Source organism: Podarcis gaigeae (assembly GCF_964106915.1).
Source record: "Podarcis gaigeae genome assembly, chromosome: 1".
NCBI lineage: Eukaryota > Metazoa > Chordata > Lepidosauria > Squamata > Lacertidae > Podarcis > Podarcis gaigeae.
This window is the reverse complement of record NC_139678.1, coordinates 96,909,364-96,934,382: the sequence shown is the minus strand read 5'-3', so window position 1 is coordinate 96,934,382 and position 25,019 is coordinate 96,909,364. Positions and strand designations below refer to the sequence as shown.

Genomic DNA, 25,019 nt, shown 5'->3' with positions numbered 1-25,019 from the left:
TCAGAACTAAAGAGAAAGTAGCCATCCTCCTACTCTGCAAAAGAATGTCAAAGGGAGCCTCCAGCACAAAACTGCTGAATGTGAACTTATCAAAGCAAATTAGATTTTTTGTGTTTTAGCCATGACTCAAGATAGTGGCCTCCTGTCGCACCAAAGGTGTTAATTAACTTAGCAATGCCAGGATGATTGTATTCTCAGGATGATTGTGTTGTCAGGATGATTGTATTATTTGCTGCTGTGAATGGTTGCTTTATATTAGGCTTTACATAGAATTGTTCTGATTGTTCTTTTTACATTTAATTGCATATGATCGCCCCATTCAAAAGGTGGTCACCTTCATGTTAATAGGATCACCTACAGAACAGTATGTAAAATAAGTGCTTAAGAGCAAAGGGGTTCATGGAACAAGTTAGAAGACATTTAATGAATGCAGTGCTATGAAACGATAGACCTACATGCAAATATACTGATAGGTTTCAAATAAAGAATTTCCCCCTCTTCCATGTGTGAAAAAGAGCCATAGATACTCTATTCTATCCGCTGCATATGAATAGAACAAATGTAGCCTTTCTTCATATAGTTGAAGGTGAATGTTTAATAATTCTTCAAATGTGGTCCTTTCAATACTATACCTTTGCTGAGGAGCTTAGCTGAATGCATTTCTCCACTTCAGCTCCCAAGTGAGGCCAAGTAGGGAGACTTCTGTTACTATAAATACATCCTGCACCTTGTACTTTCATGAGCATTCCTACATGAACTGTGCTCTGTTAAGCACAGCTCAAGAGCCACAATTGTTGTACTGCAGTTCCATGTGAGGAGATGTTTCCTGAAATTCAGATCTGGCCATTGTGAATGCTGCTATAGAAAGTCCCCAAAACATCAAAAACTATAGCAAACAATTGATTCTGTAGATAACAAGGGAATCTGCCAGATCTACACACTTGAAAGGCTCAGAATGCATACAGCTTGCATGAAGGTGTATGAAGCTTCCAGATGTAAACCATAAATATTATACATACTTTTATTTGAAATTTTCATGGGGATGCATACACATAAGGATGTAGATACATAATTATACATAAAGACCCAACACTGTGATAAATGTTTATAGTTCTGAGGTTATTCAAACTGCTTTCTGTCAAGATTCAAGAATGCAAGAGCATTGCCAAACTTGAGCTTATCCTGCAACAAAAAGTAAGGAGGCTTTTGAGAGTCTTAACAAATGTTTTGGATACAAATACAGTAATGGCTTGAAAATAAATTAATATATCTGCACCAGGATTCTTTCCAAACAAATGTCCAGTGGTTTCTTGTATAAAAATGAATTTGAATTATGAAATATAATAAACAGCCAGGGACAGTAGTAGCCAACCATTATTGGTGGTTGTCTCTTCTCAGGAATCTCTCAGCATATGCAGAGGACTCAAGAAAGGGATCAGCTCCTCATTTTCCCACAAGCAGTGAAAGGGATTTTGCCCTTCATATCAGAAGACTCAGAAATCTGTTTCTCCTGCTGGGCACAAGGTAAGCAACTCTTCCCCTCCTGAACCACAAACCCTGCTCTGATTTGGACTACAATTCCCATCAGTCCCAGCCAGTGAAGTTGTGGTGGCTGGGACTGATGGAAAGATTTTTTAAAAATGTAATAATTAATACCTTTAGTTCATCATCAAACTCCTCCATGGATTCAATAAGTTTTCCAGGTTCATGTTCTCCCAGTGGAAATGGATAATCTGTTCCCAGCATCACTTTGTCCTGAAAACAGAAATAAGCAGGTGGATAGCATCATTAGCAGCTAATAATAAAGAATTACCTGACATTCAGAAGACATCTTAAGGCAGCCCTGTTCAGGGAAGTTTTTAATATGTAATGCTGTACTGTTTTTAACACTGATTGGGAGCCGCCCAGAGTGGCTGGGGAAACTCAGCCAGATGGGCGGGGTATAAATAATAAATTATTATTATTATTATTATTATTATTATTATTATTATTACTAATTCAGGGAAGGAAAACCTGTAGTTCTCCAGGTATTGTTAGACTTCAGCTTCCACCACTTGTGACCACTGATCATGCTAGATGGGGCTGACAGGAGTTGGAATCCAACAATGACTTGGGGGCCAGAAGTTATTTGACCTTGATTCAATAGGTGCACATTTTCCAACTTAAGAGTGTCCTATGGGGAGCATTATTATTTTTTCTATATATAAGTGAGGCACATTTTGATTATTGTATCCTAAAACTCTTTGGTTTTTCTGTGTGTGCAAATTGCTGGCCAGTAAAAGAGAGTATATAGTGGGTAAAAGACACCAGGAAGTTGAGAATTGTACAAGATTGTACTATTTACCTCAGAAGGTAAGTGTTTTCGTTGTAGGAGAAACAGTGCAATGAGATGCACTCCCGAGTAAGTGGATATAGTATATGTGTTTGCTTTAACATATGTTGTTACTGAATGGATGATTAATGAGGAAGAAAGCAAGATTTGGTATTTAAAGAAGGCAACCCCTTTCCTTCCTTCTCCATAGAAAGGCTGTTCTTCCTGTGCAAATTGCTTCCCTTGTTATGGGTAAAGAAAGCTGGAGGTTCTGAGGTACTGGAGGTTCTGTGATCATTTTGGATCATTCATAAATTATGTCCTGTGTTAAAGAAGAGGGAGGGAAAAGTAAAGTTGTGACAAAAGAGGAAGGTGTATGGAGTGATCCATCATGCCATAGCCATTTGTTTCCTTCTTACTAAGAAATGAATACAAATTGACACTTAAAAAAACAAGCCCTGCTTCTTTTAGATATCACAGTTACTCAGTGTTCAGTTGTCTCTGTGGTGCTCCAAGTACTGCCACTGAGCCTAACCTGCCTCACAGGGTTAATAAATTTAAAAAATGAGATTTCCTCATTTATGCCATTTTGAGTTCCTTGGAGAAAGGAAGACAGACATATGTTATAAACACATCTTAGAAAGAAACAAACAACACAGTCACTGATATCAGAACAAATGCCCAAAGCATTGATTCTGGAGGAAATTCTGGAGGCTGTGTACAAAAATATTTTCCCCTCTGCCAAATGTCTCCAGCAGGTGTCACCGTGGGGTTTCTGAAAGAAACACTTCAATCTTAACAGTTATGTCAAAGCACAGGCCCACTGCAATCTGCCTTGTGTCTTTTGGAAGCTATTGTAAAGCGTGAAAGAAGAGATGTATGCCATAGATGACAAAGGAAATATTGGGCGCAAAGGTTCTGGAAATCTGTGTTTGGCCAAGATCTTTTACATGTGTCTACTATATACAGCTATGTGACTCCTCAACCATGTACAGTACAAAGTAAAAAAGTCTGTTAATGTAAAGTATATGTAAAGTACATGCCCTTAGGGGCTTTAGATGCTCTTTCTCGTATGATTCTAAGCTTGTAACTGTGTTTTATGGTAACATATATAATAACATATACCTTAATGCTCAGAATAACAAATCCACCAGCTGAGTCTGCTGATGTTCTAGAAATAGACATCAGAGCAAACAGGGTGCTGGAAAATACTGTTACTTTCAAAAGTCATTGCCTTACATGGTTGCTAAAAGAGTTCATTGAAGGTCAGTAGAGAAACAAATTACACTCTGTTGGGTCAAAGGAAGAGAATGTGTAACTTAGGTCTCCACAGTCTGTTACACAGCCACTTTTCTCATAGTCTAATATCATATCCAGCATGGGGCCAAAATGCATGCTGGTAATCAGTGCCTTTTTTGGGGGGGGGTGATGGTTACAAATGAGGTGCCAGTCCTCATACCTGGATAAATGTGACATGGGTGTCTACACAAACTGGCTGGAGGGAATACATTTCCCCTTAAAGGTAAAGGTAAAGGTACCCCTGCCCGTACGGGCCAGTCTTAACAGACTCTGGGGTTGTGCGCCCATCTCACTCAAGAGGCCAGGGGCCAGCGCTGTCCAGAGACACTTCCGGGTCACGTGGCCAGCGTGACATCGCTGCTCTGGCGAGCCAGAGCCGCACACGGAAACGCCGTTTACCTTCCCGCTGGTAAGCGGTCCCTATTTATCTACTTGCACCCGGAGGTGCTTTCGAACTGCTAGGTTGGCAGGCGCTGGGACCGAGCAGCGGGAGCGCACCCCGCCGCAGGGATTCGAACCGCTGACCTTTCGATCGGCAAGTCCTAGGCGCTGAGGCTTTAACCCACAGCGCCACCTGCACTATTTTTGATGTAAAACATTACCTTCACCTGGCCCTGCTTTATACATAATGGTGCTGCCCTGCCATATCTTACCAGGCCCTCTCCTTCAGCTGATAGGTCAATGTGGCCTTCCTGGACACCACCCTACGGTTGCATAGGTACCTATTTATCTACTTGCACTGGCATGCTTTCGAACTGCTGGGTTGGCAGAAGGGTTGCAGATACAGGCATGGGTGGAAGAGATGGCGGGGCCAAAGGAAATGGGTAGTTTTGTGCCTCCCCTGAGACAGGAGCAAGGGAGGAAGGACAGAATGTACCAGAAGCTGAGGGAGAAATGGTGCTGGCTGGAAGGGAGGGAGCTATCAGAATCCCCTCTGTTCCCTTCCCTGCTGTCTCCCAGGACCAGGAGGGACTTGAGGAGACAGGCACAGTGACAACTCCTGTGTTGAAGGAGTCACAGGTTGTTTGCCCTTGTGCTTTTGGAGGAGGGCACTTAAGTTTGGGGTTGAGGGCTGGCCACCCACGACTCCATCAGTCCAGTCTGGAGCATAAGCTCAGGGAGGGGCTCCAGCTGCTTAGCCACCAGAAGTGTGTGTATGCATATTTGGTGCACCAGTGGAGCTACTAGAAGTTCATGCTTTGTCAGTAAAGAATTAAACTCCCAGCCATTTGTCCTCTTTGGGCTGGGTATGCTCAGGACAGCTGATGATTTCTTTCTTTGCAATGGCCTGCATAAGTTTTGATTGTGTGCTCAGATACTCAATGTTGAAGGTATCTAATTTAATTCCAGCTAGCTGTATAAATTCATCAGTGAGAGATAGAAGTAAATGTGGAAAATTTTACCAGACGGTCCACGGTGTCTGGAGATTTTCTGAAAGTTGCATTGATTCCACTGGGGAAAAGTCTCACAAAGCTGCTGAATATTAAAATAACCTTCAAAATTAAAACAATTCAGATACAATTTGTTGGAGTGTGATTAGTGGTGCCTCAGCATCTCCTACCTGACTGTATAAAAGTCAGACAGTGTCAAATCTCCAAAGAGCCTAGTGCTTAAGCAATAATTAGCCACAGTTAAAGAGCTAGCTTAATCCATGTTGTATCAGCTTTTGTTAATATCATTGTTGATGTGTATTATTTTTAGCATTGTTTGCTGGTAAAATACTCAGCAAGTAAAAAAGGAGGAACTGGATCAATCAAATGCATTTATTAAGTATCAACAACTAGGTTTTTATTGGTGAATAAGGACAGAACAGGTCAAAAGGCCAGGATCTAGATCAAGTGGACTGCTGGCATGTTCAAGTATCACTTCTCATCTTTGTGATCTCTGAATTAGGGAAGAGAATAGGAAGGGCAACCTTGAAAAGCACAAGCAAAATGCCACCATTTTCTCTCTAGCATGTCCTAATGCTGAATCTTCCTTCTAATCCACCTTCCAACCTGGAAAGTGGCGGAGTTAAAAGACTGGGGCATGTTAGAGAGAGGGTGACTGTACTTCCTTCATTATTTGTGTGTCTCAATTTGACCCTTCTCAGATATTTATTACTGTCCCTGGAGGAAGATGGGCAATACGTAATCATTTCAAGTATACCAAGAAAACGAGTTTTTATTCTCTTCCTGGGTAACCCCTGTCTCACCAGTCTTTTTGCTGCTTATTCTTCTCCTATTGCCTGGGCAAAGGAAGAGTCAATCTAAGGGTGAGCCAAAGGGTAGAGGCATGCCCTGGCTTCTGTCTCTTCCTTTCCATTTACCACCCAGGAGAAACGAAGGCAAGAGAGAAGGGATGTTTAGCACCTAGGAAAGGTGGCCCCATCCCTTTGCTTCCATATTATGGCAAGTATTTGTCTTCTCATCTGATGTATGATGGAGAAAAAGAGGCTTTAATCCTTTGCTCCCCCCCCCCCGGTCATTTGCATTAGGAAGGAAATTCCCATTTGCACCAATAGGAGTGCGAAAGAGTCAGGAGAGAGAGCTTACTTGCAGTCTTTGGCTAAATACCATCTCACTCACCTTTCCGATTACCTCTGTTAGCATCTTCAGTGCACATTCATCATGAACAAGTGAATCTGTGTAGAATGAACCAAGGTATTTCTTTGGATCAATGTTATTATCTACTGCACACAAGTCAGGCCGCACGTTGAATCCATGGGAAATGCGCCCCACTGTATAAGGGAAAGAGCCACCTAAAAAGAAAGATGTGTTGTAAATTACTTTGAATGAATATATCTAGGAGTACCATTAAACACTGTAAAATAATATAGACATTGCTGATATATTCAAGTTAGGGATTGAATCTGGGACTTTCTGCATCTGCCTCCCCATCCACATTCCTAACAGCTATTTCCTGATATTGACCTTGAAAGGTCTAATCTGGCTTTATACCTGGAGTGCTACCCTTGCCTCTACCATGCCTTAGCCAACCCCAGTTGAATGAACCTAAGCGTGTAATGCCCAAAAGCTTAAATGGGCTGACTTTGAGTAGGGCTAGTGTTGAATTACCACCCCATGACTAGTGTGTGTTGGGGCAAAGAGTTGTATACTGATGATTTCTGTGTGTCCTTCAGCCTTCCTGCTCTCAGATACTTACCTCCATGGGCAAAGCAAACTCTTAGCTTGGGAAACAATTCAAATACCCCTCCCATAATCATGGAGCAAATAGCGATGGTTGTTTCCGAGGGCATTCCTAATAGCAAGAAAGAGTTATTAATTATTTCTACAGTACTATGCATAATAGTTTTGTAAAAAAAAATTATCACAATTATTGTGAAATCCACTGTGTATAATTGAAGAACTGATACCCCAATTTGACTTTACCAGGTCCCTGATTCATATTTTACCAGTAACACCTAAGAAAAGATGACATATGCTCACACAAAGAGTTTCCTTGCTCCCTTTCCATTTTATTAGCAGCTACTTGCCAGGAAAATGAGTGTGATGGTGTCATGTCACATAGATGTTCCTGAGAGATGTGAATCAGAAACACAGATTAGGGGCCACAAGACACCCCTACATTGTTATTGTTGTTTCTTTTAATTTATATACAGCTTACATGCCTTATCAAGTGATTGATAAGTATTACATCCATTATAAAATTGTCACACACAATAAAAAGCCTGCTAAAAGCACAACAATTAAAAAAGTTAAAAGGGCAATTAAAACAATTAGAACAGAAAGTTACAGTTCAGGGGAATACTTGTCTAAGTATGTTAGTCACACTCAAAGTAGATCTATTGAAATTGATGTGCGTGACTAATTTAAGTTCAAAGCAGGAATTCAACACCATGCTCTTCTTATTGTTCAATCAGCATTTGGCTTGCCAGATGGAGTGATCCCCCTCTCCTCTCCTCTCCTCACCTGCTGTTCTAAGGGTTCTCCAACACACACCCTGAGCCAATTTCAGGGGACATTGGGGAAGAAAAGGGAGGAACCCAATTGTGCAAGTGGAAGTCCTTACAAAGGGCTTATGCTGATGGGCCTCATTAGTTGAATCCCACCCAGTGAGTCTACTCTGACTAAAACTTAGTTGGAAACAACACGACAGCTGTAATTTGACAGGGTCCCCTATCACATTGATAATGAACCTACATTGCATGGAGTCTCTCTGCACCAGAGCAAGTCACTTCCAAGAATGTGCAGTGTGACAGATGTGGAACCTTCCCATATGAAAGTCTACTCCAGTCTTTCCTTTCTGTTCTTCAGATATTGGATTCCCAACTCCCATGAGCCCCACTCAAGATAGAGATAGAGATGATGGGAGTTGTAGTTAAAAATATCTGGAGGGCACTAGGTTGGGGAAGGCTTGCCTGCTCCATATGGGTGTGAGCCGTTCTAATTCATTGTGGTGACCATGTAGAGTTGCTACTATACAGAAGAATGGTGCTTTGTTGCCCCTTGAGATAATTAGATAATACATTGTTGTATGAATGCATATGATGAGTTTACACAACATATGTATGTATTTTTCTGTTTTTATACTGTAAACCACTCTGTGATCCTCAGGTGAAGGGTGGTATATAAATTCAATTTTTAAAAAGATCTATATTTATGGTGGGGAACAGAAATCTGCATGCTTCATTGACTTCCTCCCCTCCCCTTGCCTATTCATCTCTCTCAACTTCGGTTGATGTTGTAATACTGTGCAATGCTGATATTTCATTGCTAGGTACTTAAAATAAAAACAAATTAATAGGTTCAGCTATGGTGCACTGCTCAGTGCCAGTTATAAGCAAGCAAGTTAAAAGGTAGCAACATTTTCCTGATAAGGTTTTGTTACAAGTACAGCACTTAGCCTGTTTACATACACATTGCCATATCCTCAAGTGTAACACTACAGATCTTTTTTCATTTATAAATGAAGTGGAAAGAATTCCCAACTGGCTTGAGAGAAGTTTTATCAGCACCTTTAGGGAACCTTGGTACCTGGGGTTATAGTCCACTGCTTCCATCTTCAGTGGTTACAACCAAGGATCTTTCCTCCCCTGAATCTTCCCTAATGTGCCATATATGTGTCTCTCTCTTCCAATGAATGGGAATAAGGTTGCCCATAAGGAAGAGTGAATGGACAATATGCTTTTTAAAAATTTCTCAAGCAATCGAGCAGGCAGGCCAGGCCACAGGTGGCTCAGCAAGTGCTCTCTCAACTCTCACTAATTCCCCTTTCCACCTCCCTTCATTTTCTGCCTGTGATATTCTTTTTCCAGCAAATCACTGGCCCTGGAAGTTGGAATCAAGCCCTGTATTGACTACCTTCACTCACAGGAAGTACAGATTATCATATCAGTGACTGGCTGGTTGCAAATAATCCCCATGGAAGGAAGAAAGAGAGATGACAGTTCAGTTTAAAAATAGCTGATCTTCTCATCGCTACTTTTATTCTTGAAAAGAAATTTCATTTTCATTTGAGGGAGAATGAACAATGTAGTATAAACAAAGAGCTATGGCAGATAAGGCAGATATGCTTCTGCTTCTGTAAAGACATTCAGAACATTAGGAGTATCCTAAGATGTGGCAGGAGACATTTGGTCCCATGTGGGCTTAAATAGAAAAAAATGTTGAAGACCCATGTGGAGTAAAAGGGGGGGATGAGTTTGAGATCACAGTGCTATTGAGATTGAATATTGAGATCTGACAAAGCTAACAATTTTCTATCATGTGTTAATTACAAGCAGCTTATTCCTATCTGCAATGTCTTTTGTGACTTCCGATGGGAAAAACAGGAAGCAAAAGTGATTTATGCACCTTCATTTCATGCTTCCAAGTAGCATCCAAGGTGGTAACATACTTATTCAAGGATAATGCACAATCTATGCTTCAGTTATCTCATAATGGTGGGTGTGGGGGTGTAAATTGCCACAATTTGCCACCACCCAGAGGCATGTGGCAGCAAGGCATTACATATGTGGAAATTTATATATCCCCCTTTCAGTACTTCTCAAGGTGATAGTTAAAGCCATTTTAAGAGGATTGCTGTATTAGGGAACTTAGAAGAATCAACGGCATCCTGATTAAAAGCCCCTTGATGCAAACTTCATGGATATGGATGAATTTAAGGAACTGTAAGAAAAGTTGTGCAAATCTTCCCTGTACATTTTCAGTTGTGTCTCCTGCATTATTTCATTTATAGCCCACTTTTCCACATCTCCATTTTATCCCTATAAAAAACCCCTGTGAGATAGGTTGGGCTGGGAGATGGCGAATAGCCAAATGTCATGCAGGGAGTTTCAGGTTGAGTGAGAATTTGAACTTGGGTCTGACACCCTGACTACTATGCTAAATTGGGTCATTGCTGTTACTCACAAACAAAATGAATGAATGTCTTTTAAGAATTGTAAGTGCTACTGACCTACAAGCCAAGGAAGCCAGTATTTAGACATCCTTCCATCTGTCTGCATGTCCCAGGGATGCACAAAGAGGCAGCAGTTTAATTGTTCAGCAGCCTTAAAATTAGAGGCAGTAGGGAAGAGTTTATTAAAAAGTCGACCAAAAATATGACATTTCAAGTAATACAATTGCCAATGTTTAAATGTAAGAGTCTGGTATTTTTATAACACAAGAGTAAAACATCTAAGAGCAATAATCATAGAATCTTATAATTGTAGAAATGGAAGGGATCCTATGGTCATCAAGTCAAACCCTCTGCAATGCAGGAATCTCAACTAAAGAATTCAGTCTCAGCTGCTCACTTGAAATTCCTCACTCATGCTTCTGGGGACTGAGGACAGAAAGCACAGTCATATTTCAGCCCAACCTACCTCACCGGGTTGTTGTGAAGATATGAAATGGTGCTGGGGTGGGGTAGAAAGAGATATACTGTTTCCTGAGCTCCTTGGAGGAAGGTTGTGATAAAAATATAACAAATAATTGCTAGTCTTAGGAGGATCTATAAGTCAGTTAATGGGCTTCTCCAATGGGCTGGAATCTCCATCAGCCAGTGCCTGGTTCCATTTGCAGCATTTAGATGTACATACGTGTACTATCCCCTTCTCCTTTTCTTATTAATTTCCATCTTGTCTGCATTTATATTGTGACCCTTTAGGTAGATACAGGCCCTTTTTAAAATTCTGTGTGAAGCTCTTCAGTTATTTTAAGTGCAAAATGAATGATTCATTGTTATTATTAGTAGCATTAAGAATTTTATATGGGAGTAACCCTTGTTCATGATTCAGAATCATGGCATGGACTTCCATACCTGTCTCCTGATTAAGTTGGTATGTCAGGGTACACAGCATTTACATGTACAGGACCTACCAAGTTCATAGCATCTATATACACAGGTCCACCAGCATCTGCACTGGGTCCCTGTTGTCTTCCAGGTTCAATTCACAGCACTGTGCTGGTTATCATTTTAGAACTCCAATCACTCTAAGCTTCAACATACGTGAGACACTGCCACTATCTTCATTTATGATCTCATTCCTACATGCTTCCCTTCTTTCTCGGTGAAAGATAAGATGATATCTGTCGTTTACAGCTCATCTAGACTTCCACATCTCCTTTAGGGAAGTTTTAAATGTTTGATGTTTTATTCTGTTTTTAATCTGTTGGTAGCTGCCCAGGGTGGCTGGGGAAACCCAGCTGGATGGATGGGGTATAAATAATAAATAATTATTATTATTATTATTATTATTATTATTATTATTATTATTATTATTTTATTATTAACAAGGGAATGTCTACTCACAGCATAGACTGGAAAGAGTTCTGGGGCATTCAGGTTCCAGTTGTTGATATGAGATCCTATCTGCACACCGGGAAATCCAAGCTCTTTCACACAACGATGCAGTTCCTTCACAGCCAAGTCTGGAGCTTGCATGGGGAGGGTGCCAAGGCCAATAAACCTCTTTGGGAACTTCTTCACAGTAGTGGCTAAGTCATTATTTAAAAATTGGCACAGGTCTAGAGTATCCTTTGGTTTGGCCTGGTAAGAATCATTAAAGGAAGAAAGAATTAACATGTGGTTTTCAAATCGGGAGAGAAACAAAAGTTGGTTGTGTAAATAACCTTTAGGTGGAGTCTCAAAGAACAGTGCATATGCAGAACTCTAGAATTTAAGTCCCTTTGCTTCACAGAACAACTAAATAGGATAGCTTAGCTAGGAACCTATGGTCTCTTAGCAGGACAATTAAGAAGAAAAAAGGAGCACAAACACTAGAGATGAAAACAACCTAATGCACCATACACACAAAGTACAACCTGGAAAACACACAGATACTACAAAATTCTTTGCAACTGCTACTGTTGTGTAACACACAGCAATCATCCAGAAAATGAGATGCTTCCCTACATACAGGAATTCAACTCCTTATACACACAGACACTGCTAATTAGTTAAAGTACTGCTGGGGCAGCAAGATATATATTTGATGGTCCCCACCCCTTTTCAGTGCAGGAGGTCATAGGCTGAAACTCTGGATATGATTTTCCACTAGATGTAGCGCCAAATACAAAAGCTCTTTAGCCACCACCATAATTGGAGCAGATGCCTGCGTTGTTAGTGTTGCTCTTTGATGCCTCTGAAAGCACTTTTGCACAAGTAGAACAAAAATGGAACCTGAATGGCAAATGCTAAATTCCATTCTATCACCTAGAAGCTTCAGCCCTCACTGGACACATTGCCCATCTGGCTCTAAGAATTTATTCACAATCATGTAGGTTGGGAGAAGCCAATTTTAAAATGAAAGTTAAGCTTTAGTATTAGAGTAAAGCAACTAATTTTGTTGTGACGAGCAATATTCAGATATGTTATTAATAATTAACTTCCATCCATTATCAATATATCTGAGAAATAAGACAAATATATCCAGCTTTATACACAATTATTTATAATCCATCAGACCTCATCTGTACAATGACATCTGTTGACATTCTTTAGTCTCCTGAGCCTTCTGCCATTGCAAAGTATCTGATTAATCAGAAGGATTTCTGCCTTCCTTTTTGCATGTGGAGTTCACGGTTGCTTGATTTTTGCGATACAAAAATGCTGTAGTTCTTTTCCTTGACTTGACTTACCCAGTAACTAAACATGACAGGAACTGTAGAAAGGGCCTGGACAGTGACTCCTATAGAACAAAATTAGTAAAAGTTATTTTATAAATGCCATTAAATATGTTTTTAAAAAATAAGCAAACTATTCTAGAGTAGTTTGTTTATGAGCAATGAGACTTCTCTAGGACTACTAGGGAGGGAAATAATTTTGGGATTGTTTTCTTCACTACATAGTAATCAATTACTTTAGAAATAAACTTGAACCTGTTTTCCTGGAGGGAGGCAATTAATGAATATTTTTGAAAAATAACCCACTACAAGTGAATGGCTCTTCAAGAGGAACACTTGAACTGTTGTTACTTTGGCTTCCAGGTTTGAATGTAGATGAAAATTTATCGGTGCATTTCTGTAGTAATATATTTTGCAGTCTGCTTTAGCTCTTCTTACTCAACAAAAATGCAATATATATTCTGAAAATCAATTGTTGATGCTTTGCAAAAGCATCTTTTAAAAGCTACTGTTGCCATAAAGGACGTCTGCATAGTACACATCCATACTAATAGTACCTGATTGGTTCATCTGTTTAATCCGAACCTCTGGATCCCAACAGTTCTCTTGGATAACTCTGAAAAGTTTCCCATCTTTCATCATTTTGGCTTCCCTCTGTAAAAAATGGGGAACAGTTATTAAGGTAAATGTTATTATATTTCCTTTTAAAGGAATATTTTCATGTATTTCCTGTCTGTTATTTATTAATCTAGTACCCAATGGCTTTTGCTGACCTGATCTTTTTAACATAACAGCAGTTTACTGTGACACATAGGTAATGGGGCCATAGGGCAGGAATCCATGCTGTATTTAATTTCCATGATTGTGATGGATCATGAGGGTGAGCTAAATCCAGGATAGCCAATTTGACACCCTACAGATGTTGCTGGACTACAACTGCCATCACTTGAAGTTGAGGCTGATAGAAGTTTTTTATTTATTAATTTTATATCCTGCTCTCCTTCCCAAAGGAGCCTAGACTCTTCATTTATTTTTTAAAAAACACACTATTAAAACACATTTTAAAATGGTTTATAATGTAAAAAATCTTTAAGAAAAGATATAGCAAAGCCATGTGTCTGTAAATTGTAGTTCATAACATATGGACGATACTACTTCGGCTATTCTTGGACTAAATATATTTATTTATTTTTAAAAACTTCATAGCTCTTAATCAACAAAAACATCTAAGAGGTTTACATAAAAAATATAAAATACTCCATTAAAAATAAAGATAAAATCAAATGTTAAAAGCAAGTTGACACAATCTTTTTATCAAAATGTAAATAAAAGCAGCAGTTTCAAACCAAATATCTATACAGTATTATAATTACACATTATGTATTACACATTACAAATTCATGTCCGGTTAGGCTTCCTTAAACAAAGAAGTTTTAGCGGGTGTTGAAAGCAATACAGTACAGCAATTCTGCCTGCCTAAAACTTTCACAACTTTGTGTTTTGACCCAGTGGGTTTCTTGCAAGTTCTTAATAAAGCCATGAGACCAAGGACATTTTAAACCTTGAATATGTTACTAGCCTCATACATCATTCATAACAACTGATAAATATTTTAAAACCTCAATTCTACCCCACCCCCCAAATTTCATTGTGACTGTATTTTGGCAGGCTCCAGGAATGACTTGGCAGCTGTGTCACAATTCAAGAAAATTGCTCCAAATATCACAAGCTATAATTACAGTGCCGCCATCTGATTCCTCTGGCAAATATAGTTCAAGAATTTATTTTCCAAAGTGCCAGGAGGGAAGAACTTAAGCATATATTCCTACAGAGTATGGATATATGAGTCCTCTGTTGACTTTTACATAACAGGCACCAAACGGTTTAGAGAAGATGGAAATGACCTGGTGGAATCAAGCATCTTGTTGTATAAAAATAGATGATGGGGATTCATTTTGTTATGATCAGTGGGAATATTTTTTTGGTATGCACAGTAAGTTGTGTGGTTCTTTGGCTGGCAGATTGTTATATGGAATCATTGCAGTACTGAAGCAATACTAAAAAGACTATAATTTCTCTAGGGGTTCTCCTTTAAACCCTCATAAATAAATGCCGACTGTAGCAAGAGAAATAATAGCCTTTCCAAAGGCCTGAAGGGTTATACTATGAGATGGAATCTCCAATGAGCAATGTCCTAATTAAAAACAGTGGCTCCCCCACTCCATCTGCATTAGTGATGTGCAGACTATAGCAAGCCCAATGCAGAATGAAAACAAATCTGCTTAGTTCAATTAGATGGACGGAGGTAGCTCTATCCTCATTAAAAGGTGTGGGCTTAAATCACATAGTCATTCTATCATCAGCATGAACACACATGACCCAGATATATTTAATACAAGCATTTATTTGCTGGATCTGTAGTTAAAATTAATTTGGAGCTGATTCTCAGAGGCTTTGCAGTTAATTATTCGACACACATGGATCCAGAGAAAATTAGTTTTCCATTGCAAGCTACGACTGCCACACTGAGCTCTTCATAAAGTTAATCTAAGGCTTCCTTTCTTGATGCTAAATCTTTGTTTTATAACATAAACAGTGGGTTATATTACACTTTCCCAACATTTATTGATATTGACTTCCATAAATTCTAGCAAAAAACAAGAAAATACCATTTTGGTCAGATGATGATGATGATGATGATGATGATGAAACTGAACCTCAATATATACCTGGTTTTTTGCATAAAATATTTTGAGGAAATAATATATGATACAGTAAAGTTGAAGCAAAGTGTGTTTTTCTTTTTTCATTTTAATGTTGTGTGATGGGAGATGTTATTTGCTACCTAAGGGAAAACAAGCTTCCCTTGATGTGGTAAGCCTGAGGTCTCACCACATAACAGTGCATTCCGATGAAATAATTACTGAATGAAAAATGATGTGGTCAAGGCACCCTATGGTGGCTTTACCAAGCCAAATAAATAAATAAAGCTAGTAGCTCAAATTACCTTTAACCAAAAAAAGTAACTCTGTAATATATCAAATTGAAAACCTAAAATATAAACCTCCCCAAGGATTGAGAGTCTTGGAAGCCCTGCTCTAAGCTGCCTCACCTTCTGAAGTGACAGGAGCCAGCTGCCTGAGAAATAAGGCAAGTTGGTGCCTTCTCTTCCATGGACAGAAGTCAAGCAGACCGGTGGCTAATCACTTCAGCACTGGTGAGCGGACAGCATCCTCCACTGTACCAAAGCAGTATGCTTGTTTAGGGTGCACAAAACCAGTTGTGACAGCTCTTTGCCCTCATATCCCTGAAGTAAAGACTCATGATGAGACATGCGTTTGGGGTAAAATAATGACTGTAAACATATCTGCAGCAAAGTGTCCACCACCATAAGCACTAGCAGGCATAGAAATTGCACAGGAATGGGGGGGGGGGGACAGATAACAACAACTCCACATGCCTTTATCTTACAGGGTTGGAGGATGAGTTGCTGTCAAAGCCATCTGAGGGTGGTGCTTCCTCTATAAAGGCAGCCACTACTCTCACCTCATTGGCTACTGCAGTGGTGTGATTCCTTGCACCATTACCTTCATGCAAGGAGTGAGCCCCAGAGCCTTTCTCTGACTATGGGGTGGGTGGGGCAAATGTAGCCTCCATGTAAAATTGTGGTGGAGCAGCCATCTTCTAACACTGTACCTTCACTCTCCAGTATCTACCTCATGAATGCTGAATATTATGATTAAGAGACAAGGTGTTTTTAATTAGCAGTACGTTCTTCATCCAGTACATTCTTTTAACACTTGATTGTTATGGAGATCACTAACTTGCTGTCACTGCATATTAGGTATAAATGATTAAAAAAAAATAAAGTTGCTGTTTCAGGTTTTTAACCTTACAAAATTATTATGAGACAACTGTATCTGATTTCCAAAGAGGCATAAATCTAGGCCAGCTTTTAGGTCATGTACAATAATTTTTCATTCTACTGAGGTGATGGCAAATTTGAGATGTGATCCTTGAGCTTGTTAAAAGTTACTTTTCAGAGGGAATGAGCTTTAGGCACTGGTTGTTATGGGGACGTGAAGAAAATGATTCAGACAAAGATTCAGAGGGCAAAAGTGAAGAAAGCAAAATTCTTAAGAGGTTTTCAGAGTTTGGGATATTGTATTTGTTCAGATCTATACAATGATTCTTATTTTTTCCACAGTTACTTTTGGGGCAAACTGAAAAGGGCATAATTTCACTTTTTCTCTATATAATAACTCCAAATAACCATGGGTTATTTAAAAACCATGTGAGTTTTTAACTGCTCCTTAGTCCTTTGCTTTTTAGCTAAGAGCTGTGGGATTTCCCCTCTCTGTACATATTATTTAATCAGAATTTTCTCTCTGCAGGCTTCAGTTTACAGGCAGTGTAGGAATGGCCTTGAAGTAATTACTTACTCCTGGGAAGCAGAAATAAGCTAATGAGCTTGCTTGAGGCTAGATTCATTTCATTTAAAATGGGTTGGACTGAGTTCAGGACCTGGACCTCCATTAAATATTTTGTGAATGGAACAAATCAGGTATAGGAAAGGGTTTGCATGTACAGAAAGGTGTCATTGCTCATGCTCATGTCATGACTTCCATTAAAATAAGGCACAGTAACATGTTATGAATGAGAGAGTTAGTTGGTCAAAGTGCCTTCCCTCCAGATATACGTATATTTTCTGTCTTTCAGGCACATTGAGTAGATAAACATATTCTTGCAATTTTCACCATTCAGTTTGCTAAGTGCCACATGGCTCGTGTCCATAACACCACCTGGTTTTGTAAATGTGTACGGTATTTGTACATATTTCTCAATATAAACAGTTTGAAAGATAACATGTGTTCGTGAACTGGTGGTCACTGACCATGACCGAGGCACTGATGTCATAGTAGATGGCTTGACGAAGATGTTGACCCAGTGTGCAACTGCTGTGAAAAAGGCAAATTCCATGCTTGGAAACCACCAATATCGTTATCCCATTATACAAATCTATGTTGTAATCACATTTGGAATACTGTGCCCCGTTCTGACTGCCTTACCTCAAAAAGAATATTATAGAGTTGGAAGATTCAGGACAGATAAAATAACCTCTTCATAGTTAAACTATGGAACTTGCTTCCACGGGAGGCAGTGATGGCCACCAATTTGGATGACCTTAAAAGAGGATTAGACAAATTCATGGAGGATTAGGCTATTAATGGCTACTTACTGAAAAGTGCTTTTGTGTCCAGGTCCTACTTGAAGGTTTCCCACAGGCATCTGGGGGGCCACTGTGATGTGCAGGGCTAGATGGGTCATTTTCTGATTCAGCAGGCTCTTCTTATGTTCTTATGTGTGTGAGAGTGAGCTTTCAAATTTATATTTAAAAAAGGACAGCCAAAAGAAGGTACACCTCCATACAGGACCTAATTAATTCATAGGATTCATTGTCACAATATGTGGTGATGGATATTTGTTTAGATTTAAAGGGTGGGTAGTCAGTATAATGGAGGATCAGTCTATTAGTTAAGTTCTGAATCAGTATCATTTTTCAATACCTGAACTGGAAAGGGCATCAGCAGTAGAGGGCTGTTGCCTTCATGTGTTGCTTGTAGGCTTCCCGGAAGCATATGGCTGGCCGCTGTGAAAAATCTGAAGCTGAATTTGATGAATCTTTGGACTAATTCAGTAGGGTTATTCATATAGATTTTCCCATAATTTTAATATACATTCCTAGATAACTTTTTATTCATGGGTCACATAGGTCAGAAACACAGCTTACCTCACAGTGTTCCTCCAGCTGAATCCATCCACCATAGCCATATCTCTAGGAGGAGAAGTATACATATGGTTAAATCCATAGCCATGGAAACAGGAGTTAAGGCTATCATGTGAAGAACTATTCTGACTAGAGCCAAATTGTGACCATAGGGATGTAGGGCTATTTTGGGAGTTTCCAAAAATTTCTCTTAGCTATGGAGCCCAGTTTCAAATATATAGCTACTTACGAAATGTTAAGTCAATAATAGAGTGATTGCACATTTAAAACTGTTGTGTTCAGGCTCTGTTTATGTAGTCCAGGAGGCAGCCAGCCCCTATTAGAAATAGAGTGCTGAACTAGCTGAACATTAGACTAGACCTGATGGACTGGATCTCTTAGGACTAGTCTTCCAATGCTTAAGGTAGCTTCCAGCAGAATAAATAAAATAAAACATGCTGAAAGCAATAATCTATGGGTTCTACCCACAGCAATTAAATTGCACTTGGGTCCCATTGCAATTGTGACTTGGGCTGCAATCCTAACCCCATTTACTTGGGACTAAAGTCCACTTCTATTGGATTCAGTAGTACTTCCTTTTGATGACACATGGTTAGGACTGTGTTCTAATGGAACCTACTGCAATTAACTTGTTACGGTTCTAGCACAATGAGTGCAGTAATGACCAGCACAAGAGCTGCAATGCTTTGCTCCAATGCTGGGGTCAAAAGCACCAACAACCACTGACCCTGATTTATTGGTATAGAAGGTGACACAAGAGGACAGAGGGCCTTTTCATTTCTGGATAAAAGCAGCCCATGATGGCATAAAAGACAGGAAATCTGCACTTTTCCTCCCAGGACCTCAAGGTGGCATACATAGTTCTCCTCATCCTCATTTTATCTTCAAAACAATCCTGTGAAGTAGGTTGGACAGAAGGACAGTGACTAGCCCAAGGTCATACAGAGTGCTTCATGGCTGAGTGGAGATTTGAACCCTGGTCTCTCAATACTAGTAGCCCAACATTCTAACCGCTATACCACCCTGGATTTCTTTCTTATTGGGGGAGTTCCATTTTTAAAGCACACAGAATGTTAGCTGTCCAGTAGTTGAATGGTCCAGGACAGTACTGTTCAGCTGCTTGTCCTATGATGTCCATAGTGGTGCCACCTCTGCAGTGGAGATGGGATGGGACTGGGCTACCACCAGGATGAATTTTGTTATGATTTAAGAAAATATCTACTTCCCATTCCACCAAAATGGACTTTTACAGCACAATGCAGGATACTCAGAATTGTTCCAGTTACAGATAGGTAGCCGTGTTGGTCTGCCATAGTCAAAACAAAAAAATTCCTTCCAGTAGCACCTTAAAGACCAACTAAGTCAGTTCTTGGTATGAGCTTTCGTGTGCACACGAAAGCTCATACCAAGAACTGACTTAGTTGGTCTTTAAGGTGCTACTGGAAGGAATTTTTTTGTTTTGACTCGGAATTGTGTTCCACTGAATTCAGTGGGGCTTATTCCCAAGTATGTGTGCATTTAATGCTAAGCCTTTATTATGAAACCAGGAGTAAAATCTTGGGTTTGTGATAAATTAAAAAAAATAAAAATCTGCTGAGCTGTAATTAGTTAATCATTAGTGTAGGCATATATTGATTCTCCCTTTCAGCCTCTATGCTTCAGAAGCAGGGGTGAAGGTCACCTTCTTTTATTAATATTTAAAGAGCAGAGAAAAGCTTCAAATACACAAGTGAAATGTCCATTGATTCTCCCAGAGAGGTTTAAAACTCTTCTAATATCCGGGGGTTGGGGATTGCAGATGAAAGAAAGGCAGCTTTCTTTTATTTCAAAGATTCTTGGGTTTGAAATATCTCATTATGAGAGACTGAAAAGGTACTCTGAAATAGCCAATAACTAGTTCACATAGAGGCAACTTTAATGCATCTGCATGAATAACCTGGCACAAAACCTGCAATTTTTGTTTTCCATTGATGTCAAACTGTATTTTGCATGGACTATCCCCGCAACAGCCCTCTGCAGAATCAAGTTCTTTTTGTAAGTGATGTGCTCATGCACTGATTACCACCAGTTTAAGATAAGGTTGGTATGTTAATAAAAAGAGTTACGGTACCTAACTCTTAGTTCATAGTGTGCCCAATCAAAGTATTGTTTTACTGAACATCTGAGTTTTGCTGAAAATAACTAAAGACCAGATATGGACCCCAGAAACAGTCAAATGATAGTTTGAAATAAATAGTTTGACTGATAGATTGGAAGAAGAATAGGGGGAGTACATCTCTATTATTCTTCCTTGATCACTCAGCTGCTTTTAATGCCATTGACCATAGTATCCTTCTGAGCCAACTAAGTGGGCTGGGCATTTTATAGGGGACCACAGCTATATACATCTAAGACATTCAGAAGTATGCCTTGTTGAGTTCAGTGAGGTTTACTCCCTCCCAGGTAAGTGTCATTTCCTGCAGCATCGTGTATGCTACTGGGTTGTTTAATAACCCAGTGCAAGTAGCACAAATTCGCAAACTTTTGTTTTTTCTAATGATGAGTGGTATCCAGTCTAAGTCATACTGTGATTAGACCAATTGACAGTAATGGACTTAGCTATTTAACTTCAGTGATATCAATGGGTTTACTCCAAGTAGGACTAATACTAGATATCACCCAATATAAAGATATTTGATTTATTCTGATAAATTAAATAGCTCTATGCATTTAAATACATTGGCTGCAATGCTAGATATATTTGCTAGGGAGTAAGTTCCACTGAGCCTATGAGTCCCATGCTGGTCACATGACCCGGATGCTGTACGCCGGCTCCCTCAGCCAATAAAGCGAAATGAGCGCCGCAACCCCAGAGTCGGCCACGACTGGAACTAAACGGTTTGGGGTCCCTTTACCTTTAAGTCCCACTGAATGGTAGCACCTCTGAATAAAAATGCTTAGGATTGCACCATATACCAATAACTCAATGATGCCTTCAGTGGATGAAGAAAGATGCCGATAAAGGGTATGTTCACATTACAGCTTACTCTGCATCCAGAGCGCTCCCACTGCTAGTTTTTCAAGCTGCATACACATAACTTCGGCCACAGTATCAATCATGTAGTTTATTGAGAAACACTCTTCTTTGATGCATTTCCCCCCCTCAAACCAGCTTCAGTCTGACTAGAAAACATAAGCTGCATTCAGTTCATACTTAAGCAGAGTGTGTGTTTGTGATACAGCCATCATGTAGGTGGAGATGGCAACTTAGTTAATTAGAATTCTGGGTTGTTGTTTTTCCAGGGCTGGGGAAACCAAAAAGGCCATGCGTGTGAAGACATCCCCATCCCCTCTCCAAAAGTGCAACACTGCAAATGTGGGTTAAAACAAGTGGGGGTGGGGGAGAAGACAACTTCACTGAGCACTATCCAAACCCACTGTGTTTTTATTTACAGCAATGCAGCTGAAAACTTGGTATTTTTATTAAAAGGTGAAAAAGAAAAGGGACATTTTCCTGTCAGTATTTTTTTAAACAACAACACACAGAGAACCCTGTCTGCTTTACCAAGCAACTATCCGAACATCTTTGTTTAATGGATTCAAATTAATGGAATAGTCAAAATGCCCTCTGGCAAACGCTAGGGGGCCAGAAGCATTTGGAACTTAAGATCAGTCATCTTCTTCTTTAAGAGTTCAGCCTAAAAAAATATACCCAGAAGGGAGTTCTCAAAGCCCAGAAGTATGAGAGATAAAGCTCAGCTGAAAACATTCATAGCAATCAGAAGCAATACTTGTACCTAGAGCTTTTGTACCAAATATCCAGTGTAGCTATTACCTGTTTTAGATCAGGCCACTCCTTAGGCAGAATGTGACTATGAATGTCAATTTTCATTTCTGTAGGTTCACCTGAAGATTAGTTTCAACAAAGGCTTGCACCCGATAAACTTAATTGTGCTTTTGTACTGCCTGCCCTTGGAGTAGTAGTTTTTCATTAACTTAAATTAGTGTTCAAGTCCTCCCACTAACCTATCAGGCTACAGTAACCAATCAGATAGCTCAGGAGAGCTGAGCTGGTCAAAACTATGCAACATGAATAGAGTGTAGAAGCTGGATAGCGTTCAGAAATAGTTGTGCAACAGTGAAATGACTCCTCCAGGTGCCTTTTATATTGTGCATTCATGCTGAATTGTGCCTGTGGGGATATTAAGATCGTTATACGTGATCCAGTTTTCATACTGTTTGTGCCTGCAAAAAGTCTGGGGTGGACATGCTGCCTTGTTTCCAATCAGTGCATGTCCTATAACTTCATTCTTTAATCCTGTAACTTTTTAATACCATAAATATACCAGAGGGGGGGTTGGGTCCCACTTTTGTTGCAGTCTAGTGTAAGACTACCCCTTCATACAGCAATCAAGAAAGCCTCGCAGAACAACTAATAAAGTGGATTGATGTGTGAACGATCCAATATAAATCCACCACTAAAGCACTGTATCAATGACTTTTTACAGAATGCACCTGCCAAAAAACAAACAAGAAATGTGCCATTTCCAGACTGTTGCTATTTTTAGGTGGGCTTCAGTCACACACTGGCTAATTCAGGTTGCACAATGAAAAGTGATTTAGAGCAACAAACTCACTTCCCCAAGACATCAGAGTTTTTACAATGAGGGAAGCATGGGGAACTGCAGTAGAAAGAGTGATAGCATGCCATCTTGCCTCCCCGTGAACAAATCAGACTGAATGCTCATTAAATAGCCAACAGCATCTAATCTCCCTTCAAACATATCATAATGAATACTCAAAATGGAGGGAAAGTGGCATATACATGTAATAAACAAACAAAGCAGTCCTATCATAGAGCTCCCCGTCTGCAGGCCCCCCATATAAATTCTGTAAGTGGGACCTGTGATAAAATAAGAGTATTTTCAGAGACTCCATTCTATTACCCCTGTGCCCGCAGTTTTCCATTCCCACCAACAACTGTCAGCATGCTCAGTCTTCATTGCACTACTTTTTTGCGAGGTAGTGGGGAGATATTCCTCCTTTGGATTTCCTCCTGAAAGGTTTCTTTGCATGTTGGGTTTTCTCCAAGTCTGCCTGTAGTGTGTGGATAATGCCATTTTGGTTACATAAGAACTGGCACTCAGAGAATTGAGATACGTACCTCTTACTGTATAAAATCTATTAGGGTAGTTTGAGAGGGCTTTGCTTGCTCATCTATTAACAGATTTGTTTCCTAAGGATGAGTTCCTTTGTCTATGCCTATGGATAAAAACACCTCCAAAGCTCTGCTTTTAATTTTGCTAAATGGATTAAGCATTTCTGCCATTCATTCAACAGCCAGAAGTGAGAAATTTTCACATAATGAACAATTAGGTTTAGTTCTACCAGTCTACGCATAGTGAGTGACTGTATTACTGGAAAATCTCCTTCTCCTGCAACATTTTTGTCCAATGAACCCTGTCAGGCAGTATATAATATAAATTAGTCTAATAAGGTATATTTGCTAGTAATGAATATTTTCAAAGAATCACAGAATCGTAGGGCTGAAAGGGACCCTGAGGGTCATCTAGTCCAACCCCCTGCAATGCAGGAATCTCAACTAAAGCATTCATTACATCCAAACACTGCTTAAAAACCTCCACCCCAGTGGGCAAACAGCTAGCTGCAGGTGGTAAGGAATCTCGAATGAAACTGCAGTAGAAAGAAATAAGTTAAATTGCCTCTGCACAAGCCATGGTCTCAAGCTGAATCGTCCTCCCTGGATGCTATTTAGGAAATAAAAACCAAATGCACAAGGTCCAATCACATGCTTAACTTAAGATCTAGTTTGCCCTTTCAATTAGCTTCAAGGATAGCAAATCCCTTTCTTTCTTTCTTTCTTTCTTTCTTTCTTTCTTTCTTTTAAAGAATGAACAAAGAATGGATATAAAAACTATTGGAACTCTCCAACAATCTTCGTTCAAGGCAAGCTTATTGTGGAGATAGACTAAGTGATTAAGAGAGCTACAAAATAATCTGGTGGAGAAGAGGCAATGCAAATGTTGTTGCTATGGAGAAAAAGCTAAGGAACGTGACTAGGCAGCAGAGCATGCTTGATTCTGCATGGCAGAAAAAGGTGTTTCCATGCCATCTGAGGGCAGTTTAGGGCAAAGTAACAAATCTGGATTTGTGCACCTTATGGGGGGAATGTATCATCCACTGAACCAGCCAATTGATTATTGATTTGTTTATGCAGCTGGCATGATTGATGTGGTGGCACCAATAAGGACCCTAAACACATGCATAACTTTAAAAATATCTAGTCCATTACATTTTACTTTCTGTCAAGTTTAAGGTCATGACAGAAGGCATTTAATCTTTACAGTTAATGGATGATGCCATCTAGTGGCAAAGCCCCTAAGCAAACTTTTGAGGCTGCCTTTATGTTTGATTAAATCAAGGCACCTCTAGGTGGCAGTTCCTCCAGTAACCTGAATGGTAGCAACACAGTAAGTACATCAAATAAGTGCTTTCTTGTAGAAATGGCTAGAAACTGAATGGCTGGTTAGGTACTACTGTTACTGGGGTATTTGTTTGGACTAGTAGCACC

At 39.7% G+C, this 25,019-nt stretch overlaps 1 protein-coding gene across 1 annotated transcript; it reads right to left on the bottom strand.

The window, feature by feature from the left end:
* Nucleotides 1-1,007: 1,007 nt before the first annotated feature.
* On the bottom strand, nucleotides 1,008-22,388 carry ACMSD (aminocarboxymuconate semialdehyde decarboxylase). Its single transcript, XM_083713992.1, has 10 exons — nucleotides 22,263-22,388; nucleotides 18,452-18,496; nucleotides 13,218-13,314; nucleotides 12,676-12,725; nucleotides 11,348-11,584; nucleotides 10,010-10,103; nucleotides 6,755-6,850; nucleotides 6,178-6,350; nucleotides 1,657-1,755; nucleotides 1,008-1,182 (listed from the first exon to the last, which is right to left on the bottom strand). Exons 1-10 carry the CDS (start codon nucleotides 22,317-22,319, stop codon nucleotides 1,120-1,122), a joined length of 1,011 nt encoding a protein of 336 aa, XP_083570118.1. The 5' UTR covers nucleotides 22,320-22,388; the 3' UTR covers nucleotides 1,008-1,119.
* Nucleotides 22,389-25,019: the final 2,631 nt, after the last annotated feature.

Bases quoted from the DNA above. Each gene is read 5' to 3' on its own strand.
- ACMSD (XM_083713992.1), bottom strand. From the start codon at position 22,319: ATGAAAATTGACATTCATAGTCACATTCTGCCTAAGGAGTGGCCTGAT. The intron at 11,585-12,675 runs GTAAGTCAAGTC...GATTCTTACCAG, and splicing joins CTGTCATGTTTAGTTACTGG to GCCAAACCAAAGGATACTCT. The intron at 6,351-6,754 runs GTAAGTATCTGA...CTTTCTTTTTAG, and splicing joins AGTTTGCTTTGCCCATGGAG to GTGGCTCTTTCCCTTATACA.